Source organism: Lepidochelys olivacea (genome assembly GCF_965140295.1).
Source record: "Lepidochelys olivacea isolate rLepOli2 genome assembly, chromosome: 10".
Classification (NCBI taxonomy): domain Eukaryota; kingdom Metazoa; phylum Chordata; order Testudines; family Cheloniidae; genus Lepidochelys; species Lepidochelys olivacea.
In genome coordinates this window covers 10289628-10317539 of record NC_140420.1, presented here as the reverse complement: position 1 = coordinate 10317539, position 27912 = coordinate 10289628, and the positions used below count along the sequence as shown (strand labels likewise).

At 46.6% G+C, this 27912-nt stretch overlaps 2 protein-coding genes across 3 annotated transcripts in view; one reads left to right on the top strand and one right to left on the bottom strand.

The window, feature by feature from the left end:
* LOC311526867 (uncharacterized protein) overlaps positions 1–27912 on the bottom strand; it is a 72531-nt gene that overhangs the window by 13850 nt on the left and 30769 nt on the right. Inside the window, exons 15-17 of the mRNA XM_084640337.1 lie at positions 8348–8507; positions 5280–5373; positions 4712–4764 (exon numbers count right to left, since the gene is read on the bottom strand). Coding sequence (XP_084496463.1) covers positions 4712–4764; positions 5280–5373; positions 8348–8507 — 307 coding nt within the window. The remainder of the gene's footprint in view (positions 1–4711; positions 4765–5279; positions 5374–8347; positions 8508–27912) is intronic.
* LOC311527118 (cytochrome P450 3A19-like) lies at positions 14822–27246 on the top strand. Of its 2 annotated transcripts, XM_084640761.1 has the most exons (7): positions 14822–14869; positions 14983–15057; positions 18584–18744; positions 19324–19550; positions 21584–21746; positions 24840–24929; positions 27025–27246. In XM_084640761.1, the coding sequence occupies exons 3-7, from the start codon at positions 18604–18606 to the stop codon at positions 27094–27096; spliced, it is 693 nt and encodes a 230-aa protein (XP_084496887.1). In that variant the 5' UTR covers positions 14822–14869; positions 14983–15057; positions 18584–18603; the 3' UTR covers positions 27097–27246. The 2 variants fall into 2 exon arrangements, with proteins under 2 accessions (XP_084496887.1, XP_084496888.1); XM_084640762.1 differs by lacking the exon at positions 24840–24929.

Below are 27912 nucleotides of genomic sequence, written 5' to 3'. Positions count from 1 at the left end.
TAGCTGTCTGGCGTTGCAAGCTTCCACAGGGCTATCGCCACTCGCTTCTCAACTGTGAGGGCTGCTCTCATCTTGGTATTCATGCGCCTCAGGGCAGGGGAAAACAAGTCACAAAGTTCCATGAAAGTGCCCTTACGCATGCGAAAGTTTCGCAGCCACTGGGAATCGTCCCAGACCTGCAACACTATGCGGTCCCACCAGTCTGTGCTTGTTTCCCGAGCCCAGAATCGGCGTTCCACAGCATGAACCTGCCCCATTAGCACCATGATGCCTGCATTGGCAGGGTCTATGCTTTCAGAGAAATCTGTGTCCACGTCCTGATCACTCACGTGACCGCGTTGACGTCGCCTCCTCGCCCGGTATCGCTTTGCCAGGTTCTGGTGCTGCATATACTGCTGGATAATGCGTGTGGTGTTTAATGTGCTCCGAATTGCCAAAGTGAGCTGAGCGGCCTCCATGCTTGCCTTGGTATGGCGTCCGCACAGAAAAAAGGCGCGGAACGATTGTCTGCCGTTGCTCTGACAGAGGGAGGGGCGACTGACGACACGGCTTACAGGGTTGGCTTCAGGGAGCTAAAATCAACAAAGGGGGTGGCTTTACATCAAGGAGTATTTCAGGCAGGACTTCACGGAGGGTTCCAATAAGAAATGGTGCACCTAAGTTATTGTCCTTATTGGAACAAGAAGGTTAGCCTGGCCTCTGATTGATACATGGCTAGATTTACCTCGCTGCACCTTCTCTGTAAGTGACTGCAGTGTGACCTAGAAGAATGAGTCCCCTAGACAGGGGAGGAGGGGAAGCAAATGAGTACAAAACAAATCTGGTCTATTTCTTGTTTTGATCCACTCCATCTATCTTTTACATCTTTGGCTGGCAGCAGACGGTGCAGAAGGACTGCATGCCATCCACATCTCATGGCTGCTCGGCAGAAGATGGTGCAATAGGACTGCTAGCAGTCCGTATCGCCTGCCCGCTCACCATAAGACGGTTCAATAGGACTGACTGCAGGACTAAAGAGAATGACCTGGTCAAGTCACTCCAAATTTAGTCCCTGCGCCCATGTCTGCCCAGGCGCTCCTGATCGACCTCACAGAGGCGACCAGGAGCACCTCAGACATGACGATGACGGCTACCAGTCGTACTGTACCGTCTGCTGCCACAAGGCAAGGGGTTGCTGCTACTGTGTAGCAATGCCATACCGCGTCTGCCAGCACCCAGGAGACATAGGGTGACGGTTACCTGAGCGGGCTCCATGCTTGCAGTGGTATGGCGTCTGCACAGGTAACTCAGGAAAAAAGGCGCGAAATGATTGTCTGCCCTTGCTTTCATGGAGGGAGGGAGGGAACGGGGGCCTGACGATATGTACCCAGAACCACCCACGACAATGTTTTAGCCCCATCAGGCATTGGGATCTCAACCCAGAATTCCAATGGGCAGCGGAGACTGCGGGAACTGTGGGATAGCTACCCACAGTGCAACGCTCCGGAAGTCGACTCTAGCCTCGGTACTGTGGAAGCGCTCCGCCGAGTTAATGCACTTAATGCACTTAGAGCATTGTCAAGGTTCCTCCCCAACTCTGAACTCTAGGGTACAGATGTGGGGACCTGCATGAAAAACCTCCTAAGCTTATCTTTACCAGCTTAGGTCAAAACTTCCCCAAGGTACAAAATATTACCCCCGTTATCCTTGGACTGGCCGCTACCACCACCAAACTAATACTGGTTACTGGGGAAGAGCTGTTTGGACGCGTCCTTCCCCCCAAAATACTTCCCAAAACCTTGCACCCCACTTCCTGGACAAGGTTTGGTAAAAAGCCTCACCAATTTGCCTAGGTGACTACAGACCCAGACCCTTGGATCTTAAGAACAATGAACAATCCTCCCAACACTTGCACTCCCCCTTTCCTGGGAAATGTTGGATAAAAAGCCTCACCAATTTGCATAGGTGACCACAGACCCAAACCCTTGGATCTGAAAATAATGAAAAAGCATTCAGTGTTTTACAAGAAGACTTTTAATAAAAAATAGAAGTAAATAGAAATAAAGAAATCCCCCCTGTAAAATCAGGATGGTAGATATCTTACAGGGTAATTAGATTCAAAAACATAGAGAACTCCTCTAGGCAAAACCTTAAGTTACAAAAAAGATACACAGACAGAAATAGTTATTCTATTCAGCACAATTCTTTTCTCAGCCATTTAAAGAAATCATAATCTAACACATACCTAGCTAGATTACTTACTAAAAGTTCTAAGACTCCATTCCTGTTCTGTCCCTGGCAAGCGCAGCATACAGACAGACACAGACCCTTTGTTTCTCTCCCTCCTTCCAGCTTTTGAAAGTACCTTGTCTCCTCATTGGTCATTTTGGTCAGGTGCCAGCGAGGTTACCTTTAGCTTCTTAACCCTTTACAGGTGAGAGGAGCTTTCCCCTGGCCAGGAGGGATTTCAAAGGGGTTTACCCTTCCCTTTATATTTATGACAAGCATTTTCTGTGGGGGGACACACACTCGAATATATAAAACCGATTTCTAAAAAACCGACTTCTATAAATTCGACCTTATTCCGTAGTGTAGACATACCCTTAGTCTGTATTCGCAAAAAGAAATGGAGTACTTGTGGCCCCTTAGAGACTAACCAATTTATTTGAGCATAAGCTTTCGTGAGCTACAGCTCACTTCATCGGATGCATTCAGTGGAAAAACTGGTGTTTCTCTGATAGCTACAAGTCCTAGTCTTTATTAGCTTCTATAGCAAAGTGCACTGACTGGAAATACAGATATACAGAATCATAGAAATGAGAGATGGAAAAGGCCTTCAGGTCATCATATATTCCTGCCTTTTCCAGCCACTGTAGGAATGTTTTCTCTGAGAGACTATGCCTGTCTGAAAAATCTCTCTCACACACACATAAATATCCCCAAAAGACAGCCTACCTGTATCTTTTCTGAAAGAGACCCAGCATCATATTTTAGTCACTTCAAAAAAAGTAAGTTAAATGGAGTTTTAGGTGCAGTGCTACACCCGTTCCCAGTTCCCCCCGTTATGCTTACAGTACTACAGTTGTGTTTTAAATCAGTTTTCTGTTTCTTGTAGTTGCACTAAAGACCCACACAAAGAATAGGAGGAACTGTCTATCCAGGGGAAATGGTGAAAATGGCTATATACAAAGTGCTGTCAAACGCACATAGTTAACAAACTGAAGCTACAGAGAGAAATACTGTTTTTTCTCAACTTTCTTTCATTTATAGTCATCTGGGTGCTACTGGTATCACTAGTAAGTAAAAGATTTCAGGCCAAGGTGTCATTTTTAATGGGTGATGCTCATTTAATTTCATCCCTTTCCTCCTAGTTGTACTTCTGTCTGCCGCCCTAAACTCCTCTCCCTCTTTGGTGCTTATGCCCTTCAAATGCATGTAGACAGCTCTCTACAGTTCCTCATTTTCCCAAGTAAAACGTTTATTCCTTTCCATTTTTCTCAAATCAATCCCTCCCCTCTCACTGGTCCTAGAATAGGATTTTTCCTGTAAGAGATTAGTACATGAAAATCTTTTCCAAAACCAAATGATCAATAGTACAATTTTTTCTGTGATTCAAGCCCCTCACGTGGTGTCATGCATAACTTGAATTATAACAAAAGGTTTATGATAAGCAAATAATGTTCAGCAGGATGTCACAGTAACTTATCACACAAAGTGAAAACAAAAGGATTGCTTCACTTTTTTTTTTTTTTTAATAAACGTTCAAGAAAGGGTCCAATCCTGTAGAAGGCCAAACACCTTCTAAAATCAATGAGAGGTACTGAACACAGAGCTACTGAATTCTAAAGGCAGTAAGTACCTTCACTTTCACTCATTGCACTATACATTTCCAGACTCTTATAAACGTGTTATGATGTTAGCAGAAAATTTCTTCCATCCTTTTGATTCACGTACTTGAAACTTTTCAGCAGGTTGCACTGAAATACACCTGTAGATTGGCTTGAATTCTTGTTTTAAATCATGGTTTTAAGACCAGATTTTTCAAGATTTATTATCCTATAATGGACGTAAGATCAATGTGGATTTATATGGGTTTTTGAATGGATGGGAAAATGTTATAAGGGCCAGTTGGATAGATTGCAGAAGATACCAGATCATGTAGCCCAAGTAATAACCACAGTGGCAAATGTAGGGAATATCCAGTGCAGAATAAGAGCAGCGGTAACGCAAACATATCACACTTCAGCAGGTCAGGGTTAGAGACAGAAACAGAGTTGGTAGAACTGAGATCTGTGTATAATAACAGCATATCTGTGTCGTATCTGGAATACATATACCTTCCTTTACAGTTTGCAGTCCAGGAGAACTGGACTTCTAAGTTACAAATTTCCTTTTATGTCAATGGTAGTTTTGCCATTAACTTCAGTGGGAGCAGAAGCTGGCAGTCTGCACCTGATATGGAACAGCTTTCATGTGAGAGTTCAGATTAACATGTACATAGCATGTCTGTGGCTTGGATCCTGCAGTCAGATCCATGTGGATGGATGATTGCATCTGGGTGCTGCCCCATTAACCTTTTCGTGGTTCCACATGGAGAACAGGGTCCAGTTACAGGATTCAGGCCTTTGAGATCTCCTCTTCCAGTGGATTTTTTTCACCCTCCAATTTGGATTCTGACTATAGGATAATGTGAGGAGACTAGCAAACAGTATTGGTTGGTCAACATACTCACCCCCAGATTTTCCCGTATTTCTCATAGCACGTACTGTCAAACTCCAAGAAACCCTGCAGAGAGAGAATGTTAAAATGGAATTAGAAAAGAAGCAGGGTTTCCAGGGGAGGGGCTGGGAATGGGGCTGTCGTGGGACTAAACATCTAGAGCTAGCAGCCAGGCCAAGCACTCCTGAGCGCAGCTCCTGAGACTTGTGTGACTCCTAATGTCTTTGTGAGGGATAGAATCCTTTAAGAACATAGCTGGATCTAGTTATTCCAGGGGCGTATCATGCTTGAGGTTAAGGAGTCTGTAAGTAAACTGTTTGCAAGGAATTCAATAAATAGTGACAGCAAACCAGCCACCTACATGTGTTCACCTGGTTTAGGCAGTCACCCCGGGGCTCACCATGCCCTTCACACTATAATCTGCATTACAGAAATGTTATCCTGCATTGGGTCCTACACACCCTGTGCATAAGGGCAGAGCTTAGCACACAGGAGAACTCATCAATGCAGTGTACAAATCTAGCTATTGTATGATGAAGGACATACATTTCTGGAGCCAGGAGAAGCCTTCAAACACTCACTTTACGATACTCCAAGGCAGTTCCAAAGAAAGGCAATGGCTTTGGCCCAGGGATACCCAATTTCTTGAAAAAACCAAATGGCCAGATCCCATATCTGTAAAAATAACAGAAGAATCTGAAGGCTTCAGGACAATAATTGCAGTGATGTTGGGGCTGAAAGATCTCAAAGCCTATCCAGGGGAAGTGAAGCTCTTGCATTTACTCAGGAATGAAGAACCCACTTTGGAAGCTGGAAAGTGTGGTCCAAAAAATTTGTGCTTCGTAAAGCTATTTCATAAGCATAGCTAGTGATAAACCTCACAGCTGCACCACAAATCTTCAGAGAGATAGCCCTGAGGTAAAAGAAAGCCTCTCATAAAGGAATAGGTGCTCCAGTAAAAACAGGGTTTTCTACCCATTGGCAAAATGCAAAAGAGAAGCCTCTCTAGGCTCATTGCCAGCTCATGGAGAGGAGCCACAAAGTAATGACGAAATGAGAACAAAGCTTACTTTTTCTTTTCTTTTTTTTTTGCAGAGAAATCAGAATGGAGCCGGAAGTTAAGTCCTGAGCAGGGCTTTTGTGAAGGCTGTTCTTGAGTTTCATGTATTGTTCTCCTTGTGCTTAGCCCGATGCTAGTGCAGTGGTGTGTTGGGGAGCCTAGTCTGATGGGTTTCTGTTTGAATTTTGTTGACAGCTTTGCAGATTTCTCTCCTCTGAAGCACCCTTTTTTGGTGTTGTAAAGTTATTACTCCTACCTCAGGGCTCTCTGCTTCTCTATGAGATCTGGGCTGCAGCATTTTGAAGCTTGTCTTTGGCTGTGTTGAAAGTGCTTTTCAAATACTGTATTTGTTTTCAGATGGAGGTTACCAGCTTCCCAAGCAAGAGCTTTGTCACTAAATGAACGTTATTGCTCCAGTGTTTGTCAAGGAAACCGTATCAAAGGTCTTGTTTGGCCCAGAACACCAGCTGCCATACAGCCTGCCTTTCTTCCAGGTGACTCCTCCCTGGGACACCAGGAGCCATGCTGGGGTAGGGAGCTGTAACTTACACCTCTCTTTATTATTACTACTTTGTATTTGTATGATGGTCATGCCTAGAAACCCCCGCTGAGATCAGTCCCGTTGTGATAGGTGCTCTACAAACACACTGTCTGACAGTCTTTGTCCCCAAGAGCTTACAGTCCAGACAGCCAAGACTGACAAAGAGTGAGGAAAAAGGAAACACCATTATCCTCAGTTTGCATGTGGGGAACTCTTGCCAGAGCATTTGCCAGTTTGGATGAATCTGGTCCAAGTGTGCTTGTATCTACAGGGAATACTTGCTCACCACTGTACTACAGCGATCTCTGGGGTTTAGCATTGCCTAGTGGGCTTAGCACGCGCCTGTAAGAAAGGAAATGTGGGCTTTTTTTTCAGGGTATGTCACTGGCTTGCTGTGACCCTAGCACAAGTCACTGGCTCCATTTCCCAATCTTTAAAATTGGGATGATTACCCTTGCCTCCCTCCCAGGGCTGTTGGGCTCAATTCGCCATTTGTAAAATGCTGTGAGATCCTCAGACAGATGGTGCTACAGAAGTGACGGGTATTAGTAGGACAGGACAGAAATGTAGCCAGGAGAATAACACACTTGTTGTAACCATTCCATTTTCAAACAATGAAAACAAACAGAAGGGCCTTCATCTTAGTTTGTTTGAGATCCAGGCTATCCCAAACCCCGTGTAAGGGATGGAAAATAGCATATTGAACTGGCTTACATAACTTTATTGCACAGGAAATAAAGCAATGTCCTGAACAGCACCACTGCCCTAGACAGACTCAAAAGAGCTCAATTGTGAATCATAAGCCTGATGTGAATAGTCAGTGGATGTTCTATTTCAACTCAAATAGTGGGGGCATGAATTTTTGGAGCAGTTCTATCCCTGTTGCCACAATGAAATTCCAAGTAGCTACCGAATGCAGCATGACAACCAAGAAGTCTTGCGTGGCCACAGAATTGCTGCAATATGAAAATGTGGGCCTGCGAAGGTGAACAGCTTCTCCCAAACTGAAGATCAGAGTGTACCCCCAGAAGGGTCCTTGAATGGCTCCTCAATGCAAGTAACACAAACAAGTTCAGGAACAGGGCTGATAGTTTCAGAAGGCAGATGTTATTGAATAGTTGCCCGTGCAGAGCAAATAAATGGACCGTGCTATTGATCACATTGACCATTAGGCGCTATACCTAAAAACGTGCAGTCTTTGTCTGACTCTGTTCTAGTCTGTATCTGTGCTGCTTTTCCTGCATCACTGGAAGTAGTTGCGAGGAACAGTCTTAATATAAAGATTCCCTCAGCAACTCCTTAGCAACTTCAAGCTTGCAGTAAGTCACCTGCGAGCCATTAATAGCAGAACAGCATTGGCAGGTGAGAAAACCAGGGTCCACTTCCACTCCCGCCCCCAGTTGTGGTGCTAGCTCCCAGTCCCGCGCCTGACCCTGTCCCCAGCCTTGGCACGGCTCCGCTCCCGGCCCCACCCCAGCCTCGGCCCTTGGCCCTGGCTCCATTCTCGGCCCGGGGCCAAGGCTGAGGGTGGGAGCAGGAGTGGAGCTGTTGACAGCCCCGGGCGTGAGCCTGACTGCCAGCCCCCACTGCGGCCCAGCTGCAGCTCTGCTCCCACACCCAGCCTCAGCCCCTGGCCCCGTCTCTGGCCCTGGCCCCAGACACGGACCCAGACCCACCCCCAGCTGCAGCCCCCAACCTTGGCCCTCTTACCCCTGGCCACATCCCTTCCCCCCACTTCCCCGGAGCTGCAGCACTGCTCCTGGCTCTGGGGAGGGCGCATGCAGGGCATAACTCTCAAAAGTTTGGGGGCCACTGCATTAGAGGTTTTCAAGAGCAGATTAGACAAACACCTGTCAGGAATGGTCTAGTTATTACTTAGTCCTGTCTTGAGTGCAGGGGACTGAACTAGATGACCTCTTGAGGTCCCTTCCAGCCCTACGCTTATATGATTCTGTGAAAAGACCAGTAACATTTAAATTAACAGTGGCGCTCCTTCAGGAATTTGAAAACAGCATAAGTAGAAAAGCAAAGTGTAGAATTATACTTACAGTATCAGGAGAAATAGCAGTGCAATCAGGAGAGCCCAGGTCTCAATGGAAAAGCTAGGGAGAAGGTTCATTTTAGCTCTGTACCTCTCAGTTTCTTGTTCTCTGTCTAACTTCTCAGTTGTTGTTTTTTTCCCTCTCTCTGCTCTGATCAGTCTTGGGACTAGGGAAAGAACAGTGTTGCAACTTTTTATCTGTTTGTCTCTAATCACGTGGCTCAGTGACCAAATGAAACTTGAGCTGGTCCTTTATGTAATCAAAAGGGTGGAGTGAATGCCAAAGATAGTGAAAATGCCAATCTAGACAGGTAATGTTACCTTTAATAGCTCATGACAAAAGATATAATGTAATCTCTAGGAATACAAAGATCCTCAGCACAAGTTCTTTAATATACACACAGTCAGCTATTCCAGTTTTCTCTTGATAAAGTTCCTCCTGTGTAATATTTACTTTTAATGAGGAACCACCCAATGGGCTCCTAAACAGAAATAAATAATGTCAAAGTGGCAATAAAAAGACAACATACCTACATAGAGAGTGTGATGGGTTCTCCCCGGGGCTGCCACCTGGAATTGGAATACCACTGAGCCCTCTGACCCACCAGTCTGGGCTCCTTTTCACACTGTACTGCTGTGACAAGCTGCAAAGCCCTCCAGCCTGCACTTTCACGAGCATTCACACAGGTAGGGACACACCCAGCTGCAGTTACACACAGGCTCTCTAACCACCAGCTTCCCAGCTTAGGATCCCAGAGCAGTACCGTCCTGCCCTGGTCAAATCTGGCCAGTATATGGGTTTAATACCCGGTCCGCCTCTCCCTCAATGTGAAGAGAACAATGTACACTTGTGGTAACCAAGCAGAGATTTTCCCCAAGCACTCCAGTCAAAGCTCACTGGTTTAGATTAAAACAAAAACAAGTTTATTAACTACAGAAGATAGATTTTAAGTGATTATTAGTGATAGCAAACAGATCAAAGCAGATTACCTAGCAAATAAACAAAAAATGCAAACTAAGCTTAATATACTAAATAGATTGTATATGAATTACCAGATTCTCACCCTGAGAAATGATACAAGCAGGCTGCAGATTCTTAAGGGGCAAGCTGCACTTGCTTTCCAGCTTGGAATCCCCAGGTGTTTCATTCACCGGCTAAAAATCCCTTTAGCACTTCCCCCGGTTCAGTCTTTGTTCCTCAGATGTTTCCAAGAGTCTTCTTGTGTGGGGAGTGAAGAACCTCAGATGATGTCACTCCCTGCCTTATTTAGCTTTAGCGTATGGCGGGAACCCTTTGTTTCAAAACTTGGTTCCCAGACCGATTTATGGAAAAATACTGACATCCCAAGATGGAGTTCAGAATCATGTGGCCTGGTCACATGTTCTTGTAGAGTCATAGCAGCTGTTACTTACCGGCTGTCTGTAGCGTTCTCAAAAGGGCTCACCAGGTGGGGGATAAGCTTCTCCTAAGGCCTGTTGTTTTTCCTAATGACCCATTACCCTGAATAGGCCCTTCCCCACCCACTGTCTAGACTGAAAGCATCTTGCCTAGTGGGCATCACCCAGGTGTACCTATATTTGAAATACAGATACATAGTCAATATTCATAACTTCAGATACAAAAGTGATATGTGCATACAAAGAGGATAATCATATTCAGAAAATTATAACTTTTTCAGTGACACCTCACATGACTTATCTTGTATAAAATGCATCATAATTATGCTATAATCATATCATCATAATATCACTGTGAAGAATATGGGGTGCAGTGTCACAGAGTGATCCGAAGTGAAGGCATGAGAGTTGTATTGAGCAGGAGTAAGAATGGATATTGTGCAGTATATGGTAGCATCCTTTCTCTAGTGGCCCAATCAGCTTCTGTAGAATTTAAGGGTTTAGAGTAGCAGCCGTGTTAGTTTGTATCAGCAAAAAGAACAGGACTACTGTGGCACCTTAGAGACTAACAAATTTATTTGAGCATAAGCTTTTGACGGCTACTGTTCCTCACACATTCTTGTCAACTGCTGGAAATGGCCCACCTTGATTATCACTACAAAAGGTTCGCCTCCCACCCCGCCCACACTCTTCTGCTGGTAATAGCTCACCTTTCCTGATCACTCTCATTACAGTCTGTATGGTAACACCCATTGTTTCATGTTCTCTGTGTATATAAAATCTCTTCACTGTATTTTCCACTGTATGCATCCAATGAAGTGAGCTGTAGCTCATGTAAGCTTATGCTCAAATAAATTTGTTACTCTCTAAGGTGCCACAAGTCCTCCTTTTCTTTTTGCGGATACAGACTAACACGGCTGCTGCTCTGAAACCAAACATTACATTGAAGCTTTTGATAATTACACTTTACACCTGAGGGCAGGAGAGATGTTCACTTCGGAGAAAGATACACGGTATGCCATGGGAAATGGCTTGTCCCTAAAATGCCTCTAAAAATAAAGCATTGACAATTTTTTCATGTGGTTTTCCCTTATTTCCATCCAACAAAGATGGTCACCCTAAGTGTAGGTGATGCCTTTAGGTTGGATTCACACTAAGGGGTTGTCTTCCCTGCAGAATAAAAGGTGTGCTAGCTAACTCAAGTTAAGAACACACCCTGTTTTTAGCAGTGAAGACGTATCTGCTCCTCAGGGCAGCCCAGGTTCACCAGTCTCAGTTCCTCTGTGCTGAAAATATGACTGAGGCTACTGGAACACACTGAGATCTTCCGCTGTGTCTCTCAAAGGCTCTTTGTAATGGGGAGTGCTCACCTCAAGAGTGCCCTCTGGTGTCAGGGAACAATGATGCAGGATTTTTCATCTTTAGCACCCCTGGCAGGCTATCTGTTTTGGGGCACCATTCAGCCCCTCCAGCTAAGAAGTGACTAGGCCCAAAAATAATAAATGTCCAAGTGCAGTCCAAAGTCCCAGAGTCAGCCTATCTTCTGGGTCCTGTGCTCAACCCTTCCCTGGGGTTCCACTGCCTTTCTCCAGCTCTGTCCCACCCAACCTAAGTCTCCCTGAGGCCTCTAGCCACTAAGGGTACGTCTACACAGCGAAGAAAAACCCGGGCTAGCCGACTCAGGATCGCAGGGCTGTTTCATTGCTGTGTAGACTTCCAGACTCGGGCTGGAGCGCAGACTCTAGGTCCCTGCAGGGTGAGAGGGTCACCGAGCCAGCCCTGGTCAGCTGGCATGGGCCAGTGGCAGGTTTTTCTTTGCTGTGTAGATGTACCCTAACAGTGCCCTTTGCAGCAGCCCGCTTGCCTGAACTCTCTCAGCCTGTTTATAAGGCCCAGGTGTCCGTGGAGTTATCACCCCATCCGTTTTCAGTCCCGTCCTCTCTGGCTGACAAGCTAGGGTCTGACTATTGCCCAGGTAGACTGAATGTGCCCAGCTGGCCTTTAACCCTTTCACCCCATCACACTCTTCTCTCACCCTTTGTTTCCGGATGGGGTTGTAACGCTCTGATCAGTGTTGGGATGATAGCAGATAGAGCTCTGATCTTTTGTTTGCACAGCAGATTAGAAAATAGCCCAGTCCTACCCCCGCTGGGCCAGATTTGACATAGCACTACAGCCCCTTGTGCCAGCTAAGGTTGCAGGGCAGGCATGAGTGCCCCCCCAGGAATACCTCCAGCACAGGGAGCCCCTAGACGTGACTCTGACAGCTAGGCGGAGCTGCTCCCCTACAATCACAGGGGCATTCTGGGATATGGAGTCGGGGCATAGCAAGGGTTGGAGGAGGCATGGCTGGGCCCGGCCTGCTCCTTGAAGATTCAGCTCCCCTGCCAACCCCCATAGGGGTCATTGTAGTCAGACACATATTTGAGCGGCCCTCAGGGCTCCTGTAGCCTGTGCCGGGTGTCCCAGGGAGGCACAAACTGCCTCTCTCTGTGCTCTCCCTTGTTCCTCAGCAGCAGCACTTTCAGAGATGCCGTTTCTGTCTGTGGAGTGCTTCCCCTTCCACCTAAACTGGAGATAATGGCACCTCCCATCAGTGCAGTCCAGACTGTACCCCTGTGCTCCGAGTAAGCCTTTCCAGCCAAGGAAGGGAGACCGCCTTTCCCCAGCTTTACAACCCCCTCAAGAAATCATGGCTTCTAGATCCCAAAATGAGCCTGGAGCCTTTGAAGTTGCCATTCTGTCTGGCCCTCACAGAGCAGAGCCCCAGGCTGCTGCTGAGGTCCTGTCAAAATCAAGTCCTTGCCCCCACTTTGGGTATGAACAGGACACATTTCCCCAGTTTTTGCCAGTTCCCTTTATGACTAAATTGCCCTCAATCTCTCTCTTTATGAGCCCAGCACACTGGACGGTAGGAGGATGGAGCTGAACTGCAGTGCACAGTAGCAAAGAACAAGCTCTAAATTCCATCAGCATTTCAGAGCAAGCACCTTGTGACATTATTGACATAATCTGGGACCGTATAGATCATTGTTGCAACCAAGGTCCTGTAGTGGCACTAAACCTTATATAAAGGGGGGCAAATGAGGTGTCTAAGACAAGGTTATGGTTTGCTGACAATGATTATGCTGTCTATATGTGTGTATCATTTTTGTAGTTGAAGTTAAGAATATTGGCTCTATACTGTCTGTATTTGAAACTTATGCTATGCTTCTGGGTGACACTCCAGAGAAGTTGGTGTCAGCTCTGCCTAGCCTGCTTGATGGCCCATTAAGGACCATCAGCTGTACAACTGACCCATTGAGAGAAGGCAGAGACGCCTTGTGACTCAGCAAGGTATGCAGGGACATGCCTATGGACAAAACTCTGAGGTTTTTCCATGCCATGTGATGGACAGCTTGTCTTTGGAACAAAGAAAGAAAGACCACATGGCAAGAGAATCTAAAAAGCTTCTGCAGCTCCCCCATCTTGTCTTCAGTCCTGCTTCTTACCTCTGGAGGAACTTTGCTACTCTGAAGCTTTGAACCAAGGACTGAAAGACCCATCCCAGCTGTGGATGTACTCCAGAGACTTGATTTGAACCTGCAGTTTATTCTATCACTGCTGCAAGCCTGAACCAAGAATTTTGCCATTACTATATATAATTGATACCATTTAACCAATTCTAGCTCTCATCTCTATCTTTTCCTTTTATGAATAAACCAAGGTGCCAGGTTTGGGGGGTATTGAGTCCTTGAGGAGGGGAAGTTCTCTGTGCTGAGGATTCTCCCAGGGAGGATCCCCTTGTCCTGCTGAGTTCCTCGCATTCATTTTCTCCACCTCTCTCCTCAGCATCTTCAGCACCTACAGTTTGGACGTGGTGGCCAGCACTTCATTTAGTGTGAACATCGACTCCATGAACAACCCCAATGACCCCCTTGTCGCCTACATCAAGAAGTATCTCTCATTCAATTTGTTTAACCCACTGCTCCTGTTAGTAGGTATGAGGATCCTACACACCTAAAGACTCAGACTCCTAGATTAGTGCCTTAGGGCCTGTGTACCCTATCTCCCATCATCTCCTTTGGGATTTCAGGGTCCCCTTCACTTTTCAGGAGGTGCTCAGCCCCTTGTAAGATCAGGCCCTCCCTGACAGATTTGTAAAGATACTTATACAGAGAGATTCTCCCCCATTCCTTTGGCCAGCTCAGTCTGCAGCACCCAGGTAAAATAACTGGATACAGAGGTAAGAGGGAGAACTTTTATTCCCTTGGCAGGACAACTACACTGAATGTGGCATCACAGTTGGCTAAGTAGAGGGGTAAAAGTCAGGAGATTCTCAAGTGAAATTCCCACCCACGCCACAGCGGTGGACTCCTGTAATCCCTCTTGACCAGGGGTCTGAACTAGGTGAAATAAATTGGGAGTCAGCAGTTGTCATTAGAGCCAGAAGCACCGGAAAAAGGTCATTTGGCAGGCTAGTTGTCCTTGGCGAGTTACCCGGACTCTGCCCACTCTCCCGCTGTGCCTTGGAGCACATATCCCACTGCAGCCCTCTTTGCTGAGCTGCAGCCTGTTAACCACGAGGGGAACTGTTTCCTTTCTCTCTTGTTCAGTGATGTTCCCCTTCCTGACACCAGTGCTGGATAAGATGAATGTGAGTCTGTTTCCCTCGGGCTTCCTGGACTTTTCCTCAACATTATCCAGAGCATCAAGACGGAGAGGCAGAAGAACAACCACTCGGTCAGTCTGGCCCACCTTGTCTTCCTTAGCATGCATGCGCTTGCTCTGAGAGTAGGACTAAGCTGGAGATGTAATTTCCAGCTCCACGAAACAGACCCGTGCCAGCTCCGATGGAGCTTGTGTGCTAAAATTAGAAGTGTGGCTGCAATCGCTCAAACAGCAGGAAGGGCGAAGCGCCCTGTCATAAATATAAAGGGAAGGGTAAACACCTTTAAAATCCCTCCTGGCCAGAGGAAAAACCCTTTCACCTGTAAAGGGTTAAGAAGCTAGGATAACCTCGCTGGCACATGACCAAAATGACCAATAAGGAGACAAGATACTTTCAAAGCTGGAGGGGGGAGAACAAAGGTTCTCTCTGTCTGTGTGTTGTTTTTCCAGGAACAGAAAAGGAATGGAGTCTTAGAACTTAGTAAGTAATCTAGTTAGATATGCATTAGATTCTGTTTTGTTTAAATGGCTGATAAAATAAGCTGTGCTGAATGGAATGTATATTCCTATTTTTGTGTCTTTTTGTAACTTAAGGTTTTGCCTAGAGGGATTCTCGATGTTTTGAATCTGATTACCCTGTAAGGTATTTACCATCCTGATTTTACAGAGGTGATTCTTTTACTTTTTCTTTAATTAAAATTCTTCTTTTAAGAACCTGATTGCTTTTTCATTGTTCTTAAGATCCAAGGGTTTGGGTCTGTGTTCAGCTATGCAAATTGGTGAGGATTTTTATCAAGCCTTCCCCAGGAAAGGGGGTGTAGGGTTTGGGAGGATTTTGATGGGAAAGACGTATCCAAGCAGGCTCTTTCCCTGTTATACATTTGTTAGACGCTTGGTGGTGGCAGCAATAAAGTCCAAGGGCAAAAGGTAAAATAGTTTGTACCTTGGGGAAGTTTTAACCTAAGCTGATAAAAATTAGCTTAGGGGGTTTTTCATGCAGGTCCCCACATCTGTACCCTAGAGTTCAGAGTGAGGAAGGAACCTTGACACGCCCCAAGTAGAATTCCATCCAAGACTCTAGGTACGTTCTCAGGTAGCTAGCCCCTCCCGCTGCTCATGCTGCTGCGGCTATGGTTCTATTTTTAGCACGCTAATGCAGTCAGAACTAGCACGGGTATGTCTCCGCACGCTGGAAATTGAGTAGTTCATACCCTGTGTGGGGAAGGTTTCTGAGCCTGTCCCCAGAGGCGACACTCCATACAAGCTCCCAGTTTGCCAAATTTGGGTGAGACTGGATAAGTGTCCTGCTCAGGCTTTCAGGAGAAGAAATTAATCCCCTTGCTCAAAATGGGTCTCCAGCATGCACCTTAAGGAGCCTCCTAGCCACCATACTTTGAGGTCTTCCTTCACATCCTCCTTATACTGCTGGACTGATGGAGGAACTGGGGCTGAAGCATCAGAGGGAAAGCCTGTGCTGGACTAGCCTTTCATTCCACCCACTGCTCCTCTGAGGGTGCACCTACACAGCACAGGAAGGTGTGATTATAGCGCAGGTGAGCATAGCCCACACTAGCTTTAATTTAGTTAGCATGGGTAACAGTAGTGAAGATGTGGCAGCATGGGCTTCAGTGTAGGCTAGCAGCCCCAGTACAAGCATGCAGGGAACCCTGGGTATGTACTCAGGTTGCTAGCCTGCACTAAAGTCCCTGCCACCGTGTCTTTACTACTATTGTTACCTGTGCTAGCTAGATTAAAGCTAGCACAGGCATGCCTACCTGCACTGCAAGCACACCTTTCTTTGTGCTGTAGCTCTGCCCTGACTCTGTCCTTCCATCCCCAGGTCCGGGTGGATTTCCTGCAGCTGATAGTTGACTCACAGAGTTCAGATGGCAGCTCTGAATCTAATGAGAAGACACACTCCTATAAAGATAAGGCTACAGGCCCCTCCTCCTCCCAGCCACTAGCTGCGATATTTCATATAGGGTTTTGGAGGGACGGAGTTTTAGTACACATCAGGAGAATGACCAGAAATTCCTTCCCTCCCACCCCCGCCAAAGCAAGTTCTGTGCTTTCCAGAAATCCATGCTGTGATCTGGATCTCTCTCAGAAATAGAGAAAGGGAATTGACAGCTGGAGTTTCAGAGATGCTGAGCACCCACAATCCCTACTGAAACCAATGGGAGTTGTCAATTCTCAGCGCTCATGAGAATCAGGACAGTAATGATTTGTGCTACACATGAAATTGGATAGAATCAAACCTAATGAGCGAGGGGCAAATCCCGAGGCACTTAATCAACCGAACTGGAGATTTACCTGTGTGAAATCTGAGTCAAAGCCAGCAGGGCAGATGACTCAGGAGTTGACCCTAGGTGCTCCAAGTTACTATAATTTAAAAAAAAATCCTTACTTCTCTACCCTTGTCTCTTGCCATATCCTCCCTTACTCTGCCAATGACTTTAGCCTTGATCACTCACTTGTCCGTCATTCCCATAGCTCTTTTCATCCTGTCTACCTCTGTACATGGAACGCCCCCCCCACCACCCCCCGGAAAGCCAGTAACTACTCTCCCTTCCTGTATGCCATTCCTCAAGATCCTATAGAAGAAACTCGGCCAGAAGTAAAAGGGAGGCCAAGGGTAATCAAAGAGTTCCGATGTAGCTATTATATTTTAAAACAATTCATAATAAAGTATAAAAATGTGTGTCATATAAATAAGATTTGGACATAGTGTGACAGGGTCAGGCCAGATGGCAACAGGAGAATGATCGAAGGTAGATATATTAGCCCCAGATTAAGCAGGTCCCCTTTCCCTGAGTAGGATAATGGACTGTTCCAGAACAATCAAGGAGGTTGCTGGACCCAATTAAGGCCGGCTAATTAGGACACCTGGAGCCAATTAAGAAGCTACCAGAATCAATTAGGACAGGCAGGCTAATCAGGGCACCTGGTTTTAAAAAGGACCTCACTTCAGTTAATGAGGTGTGTGCCAGGAGTTGGAAGCAAGAGACGCAAGAAGCTGAGAATGAGAAGGCATACTGCTGGAGGACTGAGGAGTACAAGCGTTATCAGATATCAGGAGGAAGGTCTTGCGGTGAGGATAAAGAAGGAGTTGGGAGGAGGCCATGGGGAAGTAGCCCAGGGAGTTGTAGCTGTCACGCAGCTGTTACAAGAGACACTGTAGACAGCTGCAATCCACAGGGCCCTGGGCTGGAACCCGGAGTAGAGGGCGGGCCCGGGTTCCCCCCATCTCCCTCAACTCCCTATTTGAGACAAGAAGAGGTGACCTGGATTGTCGGTCCCACCAGAGGGGAAGGTTCCTGGCCTACCCCTGACCCACTAGGTGTGTCAGCAGAGACTGCGGGGATTGTTCTCCTCCCTTTCCCCATGCTCGACAGTGATGAGGTTATCTGAGTAAATGGCAGGTTTGAGCCACTAGCAAAAGTGGCCAGACTGAGGGTTGCCGTGAATCTCTGAGGCGAGCAAATCCGCCAATAAGCACAAGACCCACCAAGGCAGAAGAGGAACTTTGTCACAATAGCTTGATTTTATCCCTCTCCTTCTTCGTTTGTAAGCTCTTTGGGTTTGTGTTTGTACAGCGCCTTGCACGATGGGGCCCTAATCCTGCTGTGGCCTCTGACACTGCTGCAGTAGAATTGTTAAATAATAATTATTGCAGAGTGCTGCCAGCGTGCTTAGCACAGTCGAAACCTTCCCTCAGGAGCTTGCAGCTCACCTCAGAGCCTAGGGGCGAGTGTTAGACATCTGTCCACCTATGAATATCTCTGTTATGTTCTTATATTTTCAAACCCACTGTGGAGCAAGAGTGCAGTTCCGCAAACCCTCTCCAGAGCAGGGTCTCTCCTACCCCTGCTCTTCAGGCTGCTGTGTTGCAGTGAATAAACTCAATGGGCCTGTTTCCCACCTCACGGACACGGATGTGACTCAGTTGATTTTAATGGAGTTACTCCTGATTTACAGCAGGGCGAGAGGGGAGTCAAGTCCACCACTTGCCGCTGTTGCTTATTGGATTCTAGAGGGGTTAACCCATGTCAGATGGACCTTTCGCTATTGTACTTAAATGATCAGCAAAGGAACTGTAGTAAATGGATGCCCGGGTAGGACTCTCATCTGAGCTGGGCAGTGTATAGGAGGGAGGCTTCACCCTCCCTGTGTGCTTTCTTGCCTCTTTTTCCAGCTCTGTCTGACAAGGAGATTATGGCGCAGGCCCTTGTCTTTATCTTAGCTGGTCATGAGACCACCAGCTTCACCCTCAACTTCCTCTCATATAACCTGGCCACTCACCCCGACGTGCAGCAGAGACTGCAGGAGGAGATTGACGCCGCTCTTCCCAACAAGGTTAGAGGGGTTTGCAGTGCTCTGTGTCCAGCAGATGCACCCTGGTCGCTGCTGCGCGGGGGCTGAGCTGAACCTGGGTGGAAGGCGGAGCATCTGTTCTGTACACAGGAGGTTTCCCCAACCAGGGCTGTCAATCCTACACCATGCACCATTGTGACCTGGGCTTTCTTTGGCCATAGCAACCCAGTCTTTCGATAGCATCTGGGTGCATCAGGGAGTAGAGACGTCTAGGGAAGTTCCCTCGTGTGACCTGCCTGTCTGTGCCAGGGGGCACCTGGAATTGCGGGGCAGGACCAAGGTTGGGGATTGAGGGGACCTCACTAGCCCCAGTTTAACCATTGGCATCCACATGCTGCAGTATTTAAAGGAGCAGCCCTCTGGGTCAGCACTGTACCAGTACCTCAGTCTCATGCTAGAGGGTGCTGTCCTGCTGGAGGTGGACAGGACAATTTGCCCCCGGGTCCCATGGTCATCCCGATTTGTTTAGCATGCCTACTGTGCATATATGCAGCCAGGCAAGCCCTGAGATGGCCTCCTCTGTACCTGAAAATCTGGTTCCCTCTGCCTTTCCCTCCCCAGGCTGCTCCAACCTATGACGCCATCCTGCAGATGGAGTATCTCGACATGGTAGTGAATGAAACCCTCAGGCTCTTCCCCGTAGGTGGGCGGATCGAAAGAGTCTGCAAGAAAATCATTGAGATAAACGGAGTGACCATTCCGAAAGGCACCGTGACAATGATCCCAGCCTACGTGCTGCATCAGGACTCGGAATACTGGCCAGAGCCAGAAGAGTTCAGGCCCGAGAGGTAAGGGCCAGGGAGGGGGAAGAAATGCTGCTTCCTCCTGAAGTGTGTGGGTGAAAATGGCAGCAAAGGTGGGGGAAGCGTGACTATAACATTTAAATGAGGCATTTATTAATGTCTGACGTCCAGTCCTGCCGTTGCCGCGCGTGGAGTTTTATGATCTACATCTATAAACTGTGCATGGAATTTAATGAACTGTATTGAAGAAAATGACACTGAAACCAGCTCTCAGCAGCTATAGCACTGAGGGGTTTATGGCCAGACATTAAAGCCAGAGCAATCGGGTGACTGGCACAGTGCCATGCAGATCAGTGATGGAAGGGCAAAGAGGTGTTGAAAATAAAATTTAATTTTCCAGTTCACATTATGAAATGTTCCCTGCTCAGGAATTACTGATGTGTCAGGCCCTGAGAAATGAGGCAAGAATCTGATGGAATTAGGTGGCCTAACCCTCACTGGATTGCAAAAGGCCCAGCAGCCATTCCAAGTTGGCACAGAGAGCCAGGAATAATTGTCTCTCTCAATAATGATATTAAGAGCTGACATTTATATAGCAGTGTTCATGTGAAGAGCCCAAACTCTACAAACTATTGCAGATTAATCCTCAGTCATTGAAATGCACCCACCTCTGGAGTGAAACAGGGCAGCTGTTTAACAGTGCGTGGCAGCTTGGGGACAAAGTTTAGGAGGAGACGTGAAGAATAACATGTCCAGCTGAACCTGCATGCGGAATCTTAGACAGACGCACTGTAATTACCCAATGGGATTTACGCACAGTGATGAGAACTGTGCTAGATGGCCAGCTCTGCTCTAGTATCAGATACATGGCTGGCAAGTGGTTCAACTGATGGAAGATAGCACCACTTTTCAATGGATAACGTAAAAATGACTAAAGAACTAGAAGTTCTGCGCAAGTTACTCTGAAGTCAACTTAACCTCTTTGCGATGAGCTCCAAACAGCTCTCCCAAGCTAGCCATGGTAGGGCCACCTCAGCAGTTGGATGGGCGAGATCCAACGAACACCTGCCATTGTGTGTGTGCGCTCTGGGAAGTGGTGTTGGAAATTCAGGAGGTGGAACACGATCCTCTGGGTCAGCATTGCACCTGTACCTCACACTCAAGCTAGAGTGCTGGCCTTCTGGGGGTACTGTTGGTTCAGATGCAGAGTAAAATAGAAATTTTGTCCACTTGTGGTGATTAATGTTCCCGTGCTGCTTTTCATAAGAGTATGGGTATTCTGGCTAAAGTCCAGCCTGGGGTATAATAATCTACCTTGCCTACATTTTCCCATTACAGTTAGATAGAGTATTCTTCTTCACTTCCTTGTCTAACCATTTGTGTAGTGTTGTTGTATGCCATGAAACAGCTGCTCCATTCTACCCCAGAGTCTGTATTTCAATGGTGATTGTCGTGAGCCTTACCTAGTTTGTAGATCCATTTAAATCTGTGAAGTACTTTGGCATGGAAAGTGCTATAAAAATATAAATTGTCATTTTGATTTAGGATTATTGAAATGTTTCACTGGCAAAGCTCTTTTATTTTACAGATCCTGTCTGGTTTGCAGCACAAAGAAAGAATATGTCTTCTCTTCTGAGCGGCATGTCTCAAAAGCTAGCTCTTGTGCAGACCGGACAGGGAGAGACACTTGCTCTGTTTGTCCATTTACTTGTTATAAGTAGAAGATCTAGAGCTGTTTTTTGTGATATGGACTCTGGGTTTAGTTTCTGGGACGAGAGGAATTTCAACTTGAGTTCTGAGAAGAGTTCCCATGAAATCACAAGTATATTCTAGGACTTCCTGCTCATTTGAAAGCCCTGGAGATATACAGCTAATTCTAGGCACCAGCATGGAAGGGGGTGGGAGGGTGTTGTACGGTGAGGGAGGAACAAGGAAAATAGATAAGTTCTCATTGAAATATGCAAAACAGGCCTTTGCCTCCTCCCAATCCATTGAGCATGCCAAATCCAACAAAGAGGACAGGTCCTGAGACAGTAGTTTCTCCTAACTTGTTTCTTCTTTTCTCTGATTGGAACCAGGTTCAGTAAAGAGAACAGAGAGAGCATGGACCCCTACATTTTCCTGCCCTTTGGAGCTGGTCCCAGGAACTGCATTGGAATGAGGTTTGCCCTTCTCAGCCTGAAAGTGGCCATGATTGTGCTGTTGCAAAGGTTTTCCTTCAGAACTTGCAAAGACACCCCGGTGAGAATCCATCCTTGTATCTGTATTGTTTGTTTTACTACCTGAGATGGTCTTCGCTCGTGGGGAGCGTTGCCTAGTGGCCGGGGCTTAGGCTCTTCGACCTGCAGAGGGGATTTTGATTGGGGAGCCCAGCCCCTCCCACCTCACCGGGCTCTGGCCCAGGGCTCTGTGAGGGCAACACAGGGCTCCAACACCCAGAAGAGCCTTAAACCAGCCCTCCCTAGGTCACCCCTCTATTGTCCGCAGTTAGCACTCTGTACCAATAAACTGAGTCCACATGAGAGAGGGGGAATGGCTCCCCCTCAGGTTGCCCCTGACGCAGATCCTCCCCTCCCTCAGGGAGAGAGCCTACCTTCCCTCAGCTCTTCCCTCAGGAGCTGCGAGTTGCAGGTCTGCTCTCTTCCTTGCTCTGCCCCTGAGCTGTTCTGCTCCCACCTCCTCCAGCCTGTGCATCTCTTACATGCGTGGTAGGGCAGGGCAAGCTGAGTCCAGAGCAGCTCCTTAACCCCTTGTTGCCCAATGAAGGGTTTGTATACCCCCGTCGCGCTACCATAGTCTCATTGAGATAATCACATGTGCGCATTGTCACCTGTGTCTCAGAACAGATGGGGCACTGTGTCTCTCACGCACATAATCCCTTTCCCCATTCAGAGGCTGATAGATTCTGGAGCACTGAACCTGGTAGGCAGAGTTGGTTTTACCTTCACACTACGAAAGCAGGAAGATTTCAGTGTGGATTAGAGGCATGCGGTGGTGTTTGGGATTTTTTTTGTTTGTTACCATGGTTATTTGGGTATCTGCTAACATTGAGTCTAAAAGGACCCCAAGACTGTGAGCTGATTAAGGGTACATCTACATCCACTCATTAAAAATATACCCACAGCAGCGAGTATCACAGCCCGGGTCTAAAGAAGGGTTTACGGCACTAAAAAGAGCCAAGTAGACAGTCCTGCTCAGGCTCTGAAGCCAGAGACGGGGGTGGGTTTCAGATCCTGAGCTCCAGCCCGACTGGGAACCTCTACATGGCTATTTTTAGCACCATACCACAAGCCCGGGAGGCCTGAATCTGTAGAACTGGGCTCTGAGACTCACTGCCGTGAATGTTTTTTGCAGTGTAGACATTTGCTTAGACATCTGAGAACAGATACCCTCAATATTGGGAGATCTTATATAGAGGAGGCAAATTCTTCAAACAACCTCCTTCCTCCTGTCAGCATGTCCTCAGTCTTGCTTGGGCTTCAGCTTCATACATGTACCGGTTGAGCAAGGCACTCAGAAAGTTGGAGATGGTGCTATTTATATTTGACATAAAGTAGGTGCAATTTGCTACTTGAAAGTATATGTCAAATAATCCCTGCTGTAAGTTCTTTGTCAGTAACAGCTTTGGGAGCAGTTTGTTCTGTTCCCAGGCTAAGCAAGCGTTATTCTTAGGTTTTCAGGGCAGGTTCTTGCAACTTCAAATTCTAGATTGGCTTTCTGTGAATATTCTACAACGCTCCAATAGAATGTCCCGTTTCCAAGGACGCCTTGTCCATGAGCTTGTTTGCTGGGGGAAGATGAGCCCAATGGCCAAGAACATGCTCAAACCAGATTTGTCTGAAAAAGCAAACAGATATTTACAGAAGTTTTTCTTGGCTGTGAGTGCTCAGCTCTAAACTCTACTGACGTGAGCTGCCGATAACTGACCTGTTACCTTGGAGGTGAAAGACTGTAACAGCCCATTAACAATCCACTGGCCTCCCCGGCCTCCCCTGAGTCTAAAGACACTTTTCTAGTCCTGAAATGGATCCGTTTAATTTAATTAAAGGAAGACTATTTAAATTTGTATCATATCACTAATGCCAGCAGCTTTATGTAGCTCCTCCAGCTTTCCCACCAAAATACCACTCCAAAATATATGCCCAAAGAAGCTGCTTTCCCCTTGAGCTCAGTGATGCAGGCTGTGCTGAGAGCCGAACTTCAGACATCAGGAGGTTACTCAGGATTCCTGGTCCAAGCCCATATGAAGCCTGAAGCAACCTGTTGCATTGTTGATGTGTTCATGTTGTCTTGTTGGGAAGGAAGATGCTGGGTATCTTGCTTGCACTGGTGAATCTCAGCATCATTGAATCCCCTAGGAGCTAGACAGGGAAATAGACCATCTCCGCCCATCCTCTGCTAGTGCAAGGCTGTTCCCAGCACTCCATCCTCTGCTGTTCTATCCAGACTAGTTTTAAAAGTTTCATGGTTCGATGCTTCCAGCCTGTCCTTGGGACAGACAGTTCCACAGCCTGGTGCATCTCACTGACAGGAAGTTTCTCTGGCTGTTCAGTCTGATAATCCTTTCTTAGTTTTGTTCCATTACTCCTGTATGTCACACACAATACCTCTCCCTCCTTCGTGTTTACACTCATCAACTATTAACAGACTGGTACCATGTCTCTGCTTAGTCATTGCTCAGCCAAGCTTGACAGATTTACCTCGTGAAACCTTTCCTTGTATGTCCAGTTCCCTCATCAGATGTGTGGTTCTCCATTGAGTTCCTCCCAATATATCAGTATCTTGGTGGTGGGGGACAGAATTGAAGGCAATATTGCTCCTGCTACTGGAGAACATTATACCTGTACTGCACCCTTCTCACTGGACCTGTACCAACATATTTGGCAACAGTGGGCTCATGCAGTAGGTCAGAAAAATGCAAATGAGTGAAAGCAAAGGGTGTGAGACATGAGTGGACGCTTTGTAGGGTATGTCCACACTTGGAGCTGGCAGATCAAGGATACATATTCATGTTAGCACTCTCTGAGCTTGCATGCTAAAAATAGAGTGTAGCCTCTCTCAGTGCGTGTCTGTCAGAGACCCGAGGTATGTACTCAGGGCAGTTAGCTCCTCCTGCTGTTCACGCTGCCATGGCTACCTTCTATTTTTTGCATGCTAGCTGGATGACAGAGAGCCTGTATGTCTGCTCAAGATATGAATCGTAATCCCAAATCGACATGTAGACATTCCCAGGGTGTTGGGCTTTTGTCAGAAGGAATATAATGTCTGCTGTGTCCCTCCCTAGCTCCCCGCATTCTCTGGCTTTCTTTTCATTTTTCTCTACTAATGGTGAAGATCCCTCTGGTGCTGGACACAAGGGGTTTCTTGCAACCCAAGAAGCCAGTCATTCTGAAGATGGTCCCCAGAACCCATGTCGATCCAGAGGTATAAAACAATTTGCAACGGATCAGAGGCTGCTGCCAGCTGCTCCTTCCGCCTCATTCGTCTCTCTATCAATCACATGAGAATAGGAATGAGCCATGTAAAACTGTAGAGGGAAAGCAAAAGCAATATCTAGAAAAAGCCCCAGGGTCATGAAAAGCAGGGCCTTGTGACTATACAGCATACCAAATTTGATGGGCCCTTCTGTCTAACAGGAGATTGTGCATAGCTTTTCTACCAAAAAGCCCCACACAAAGTACAGGCTGAGCAGAGTACAATTTTTATAAAGCAATAATAGAGACCCAGGCCTGTTTCTCATTGATACCAAGACCCCTTTACGCTGTTCAGACAGTCTAAAGGGACCTTTAAGGGTATGCACCTGCTTTCAGGCCCCCTTACGCTGCCAGAGCAGGGTTTAGCATAAATGAGAATCAGGCCTCGGGCACTGGGACAAAAACTGTGTCACCTCCCATCTGGCTAGACTCATCCGAAGTTGAGGTTGTTATGACTCCATATAAAAATCACATGCCCCAGGGTATTTTACACTGCCACATGGGTAGACGTACCTGAGCTAGCTTTAATCTCACTAGCTTGAGTAATAATTGCACTAAAACCAGAACCACCGGGGCTGTACAACTGCACCTGGGGACACAAGCAGCTAGCCTGTGCTGCTGGGGCTTCATTATTTCATTTGAGCTAGTTCAAAGCAAGCTCAGCTATGATTACACATGCTCCACTCACACTGTTGACTCCAGCGTAGATGGACTCTTAGTCTATGCTATGGACACCACTGTAGCATCATAATGTAGACGCTTCTGACATCAATGGAAGGGGGTTTTCTGTAGGAATGTAGGAGGTAATCCACCTCCCTGAGAGGGAGTGCAGCTGAAGCCTGACATGAGTATTTAATACATGGGCGGGGGGAGGCCTCATTTTTTGGAAGACAGCATTAGGAAGGTAAATGAATCATCAGGCTGAAAACAGGACCTTTGTGCTAAATACGATAAGTAAATAGGGTAGTAGGCTGAAAAGACAGAATGTCAGAGCCAGCGAAGAGAAGAGGGAGAACACCCCGGGGACTATTTACTATGAACTAGATAGCAAGGGACCAAATAAGTTAGGAATGTAGAGATGAGGTAAGAGGAAGTCAAAACAAAGGCAGCATGTGGACAGATGCACACGGTCCAGGGGTTGGTCTCGGAGGGAGCTAGGTTGATGAAGGAATTCTTCCATCTGCCAAGCCAGGTCTACGCTGGAGGTTAGGATGGCTTAACCATCGTGCTCAGGGGTGCTCGGGAATTTTTCACACCCCTGAGCTCCATAGCTAGGTCGATCTACCTATTAAGTGTAAACCAGGTGTCAGACGTCAAAGAGCCTGCTGGCCTCAATGGCTATGTCATCTGTTGCTACAGTAGCACTGTCTCTGTTGCTGCATCAGAGGTTTCTGCTTGTTTGAAAGACTCTTTGGTGGTGTTTCTGACCCTAGTCCAAAGTCACTGCCAGCCTTCTGGGCAATCTGATGCTTTAGAAGGAGAGGTCAGGATGATGTTGGGTCAGGTGGGTCTCTCTCTCTCTTAGTGCCGGTCAGAGTGGTGAGGTTTCCTTTCATACATTCCCCTTACTGAGGCTTTGCTTCTGCTTGGTTGCTTCACACCAGGGGAGCCACACATTGCAACCCCCTCAGAGCAGATGCTGTAGAGTGGGATAAAACAGGGCTTGGAACTTTACTGGGATAAGCTGCATTGATGCCAACCCCAGAATTTTGCAGAAGTGCAGTGTGCCCACACTAAGGGTTTGCCCCAATGTAAATACATCAGCTAGATTCTGGTATGTTTTTGGGTGGCTGTTATTACTAAAGACTTGTAACATGCCTCAGCTTGCAGATGAGTTAACCTGAGCAGCCTAGGTATAAGCAGTTACCATTTATGAGCAGTGGTTTGCAGAGTGGGAGTGAAGCATATTATGTGTTCTTTCTGTTTGTTTGCTTATTGTATCCAGTGGTCTCCTGTGTAATATCTTTACACAGATATTAGCCCAGTTATGATTTTTTAACTTTGTTCTCTATTATTCCATTTTATAACTTTGATTTGAATTGTAGGAATACGGCAAGGTGCAGCGCTGGGAAAGACTTGGGTTTGGAAGAAGGATGTCTCTCTCTGTTGGATACTGAGAGCAGAGAAGGCTCACTGGACCTTGTCATTCTTAGATTCCAAATGAGCATAATGCTGAATGCTCTGTATAATATGTGGTGTGATTTCATATTTACTAATCCAAAAAGTACTAATAGAAGGATAATTAAAATAAAAAACATAATTCCTTATCATTTGCACTGAGATGATGCCAACATCTGGTTCCACTCCCCCCTCTTCCACACACAAATCAATCCTTTTCCAGGGCATTGGAGCCAGCGTCCATGCAGTTCACAGAATCTCGTTACATCTCCCAAACTCAGCAGGGTTGGGCTTTGTCATTAGCTAGATGGGAGACTTCTAGGGAAATCCCAGGTGATGCAGGGAAGTTACATTAATGACTGAGGTGGGGACCCTCTTCCCTCTGAGTCAGGAATGAGCAAATACCCCAGTATGAATCAATGAACTACTGGAGGTGCCATCTTTTAAATGAGATGTAAAACCGAGCTCTTGACTTTCTGAGATCTCATCCCTTGGCACTTTCCACAAGAGTACAGTGTTCTAATTATTGTATCCTTTCCAACTTGTAAATTAGCTCAGCATATTCTGTGATATAATACATTTCACGTCCTTTTATAAAATTTATGGTATGTTATTTCTATGCACTATTTAACAGCTGCCACGGTTTTCCCTAAAAATGGCTGAATTTCAGGGTGGGAGAAGTGATTTCCATATATGCTTTACAATCTGTACCATTTGCGATGCACTTAGGGATTCCTGTGTGATGGAAAATCATTATTATAATCAATCTTTACTGTAGAACACAAAGCATTATAGCATTATGTCAGCAGCAGGAA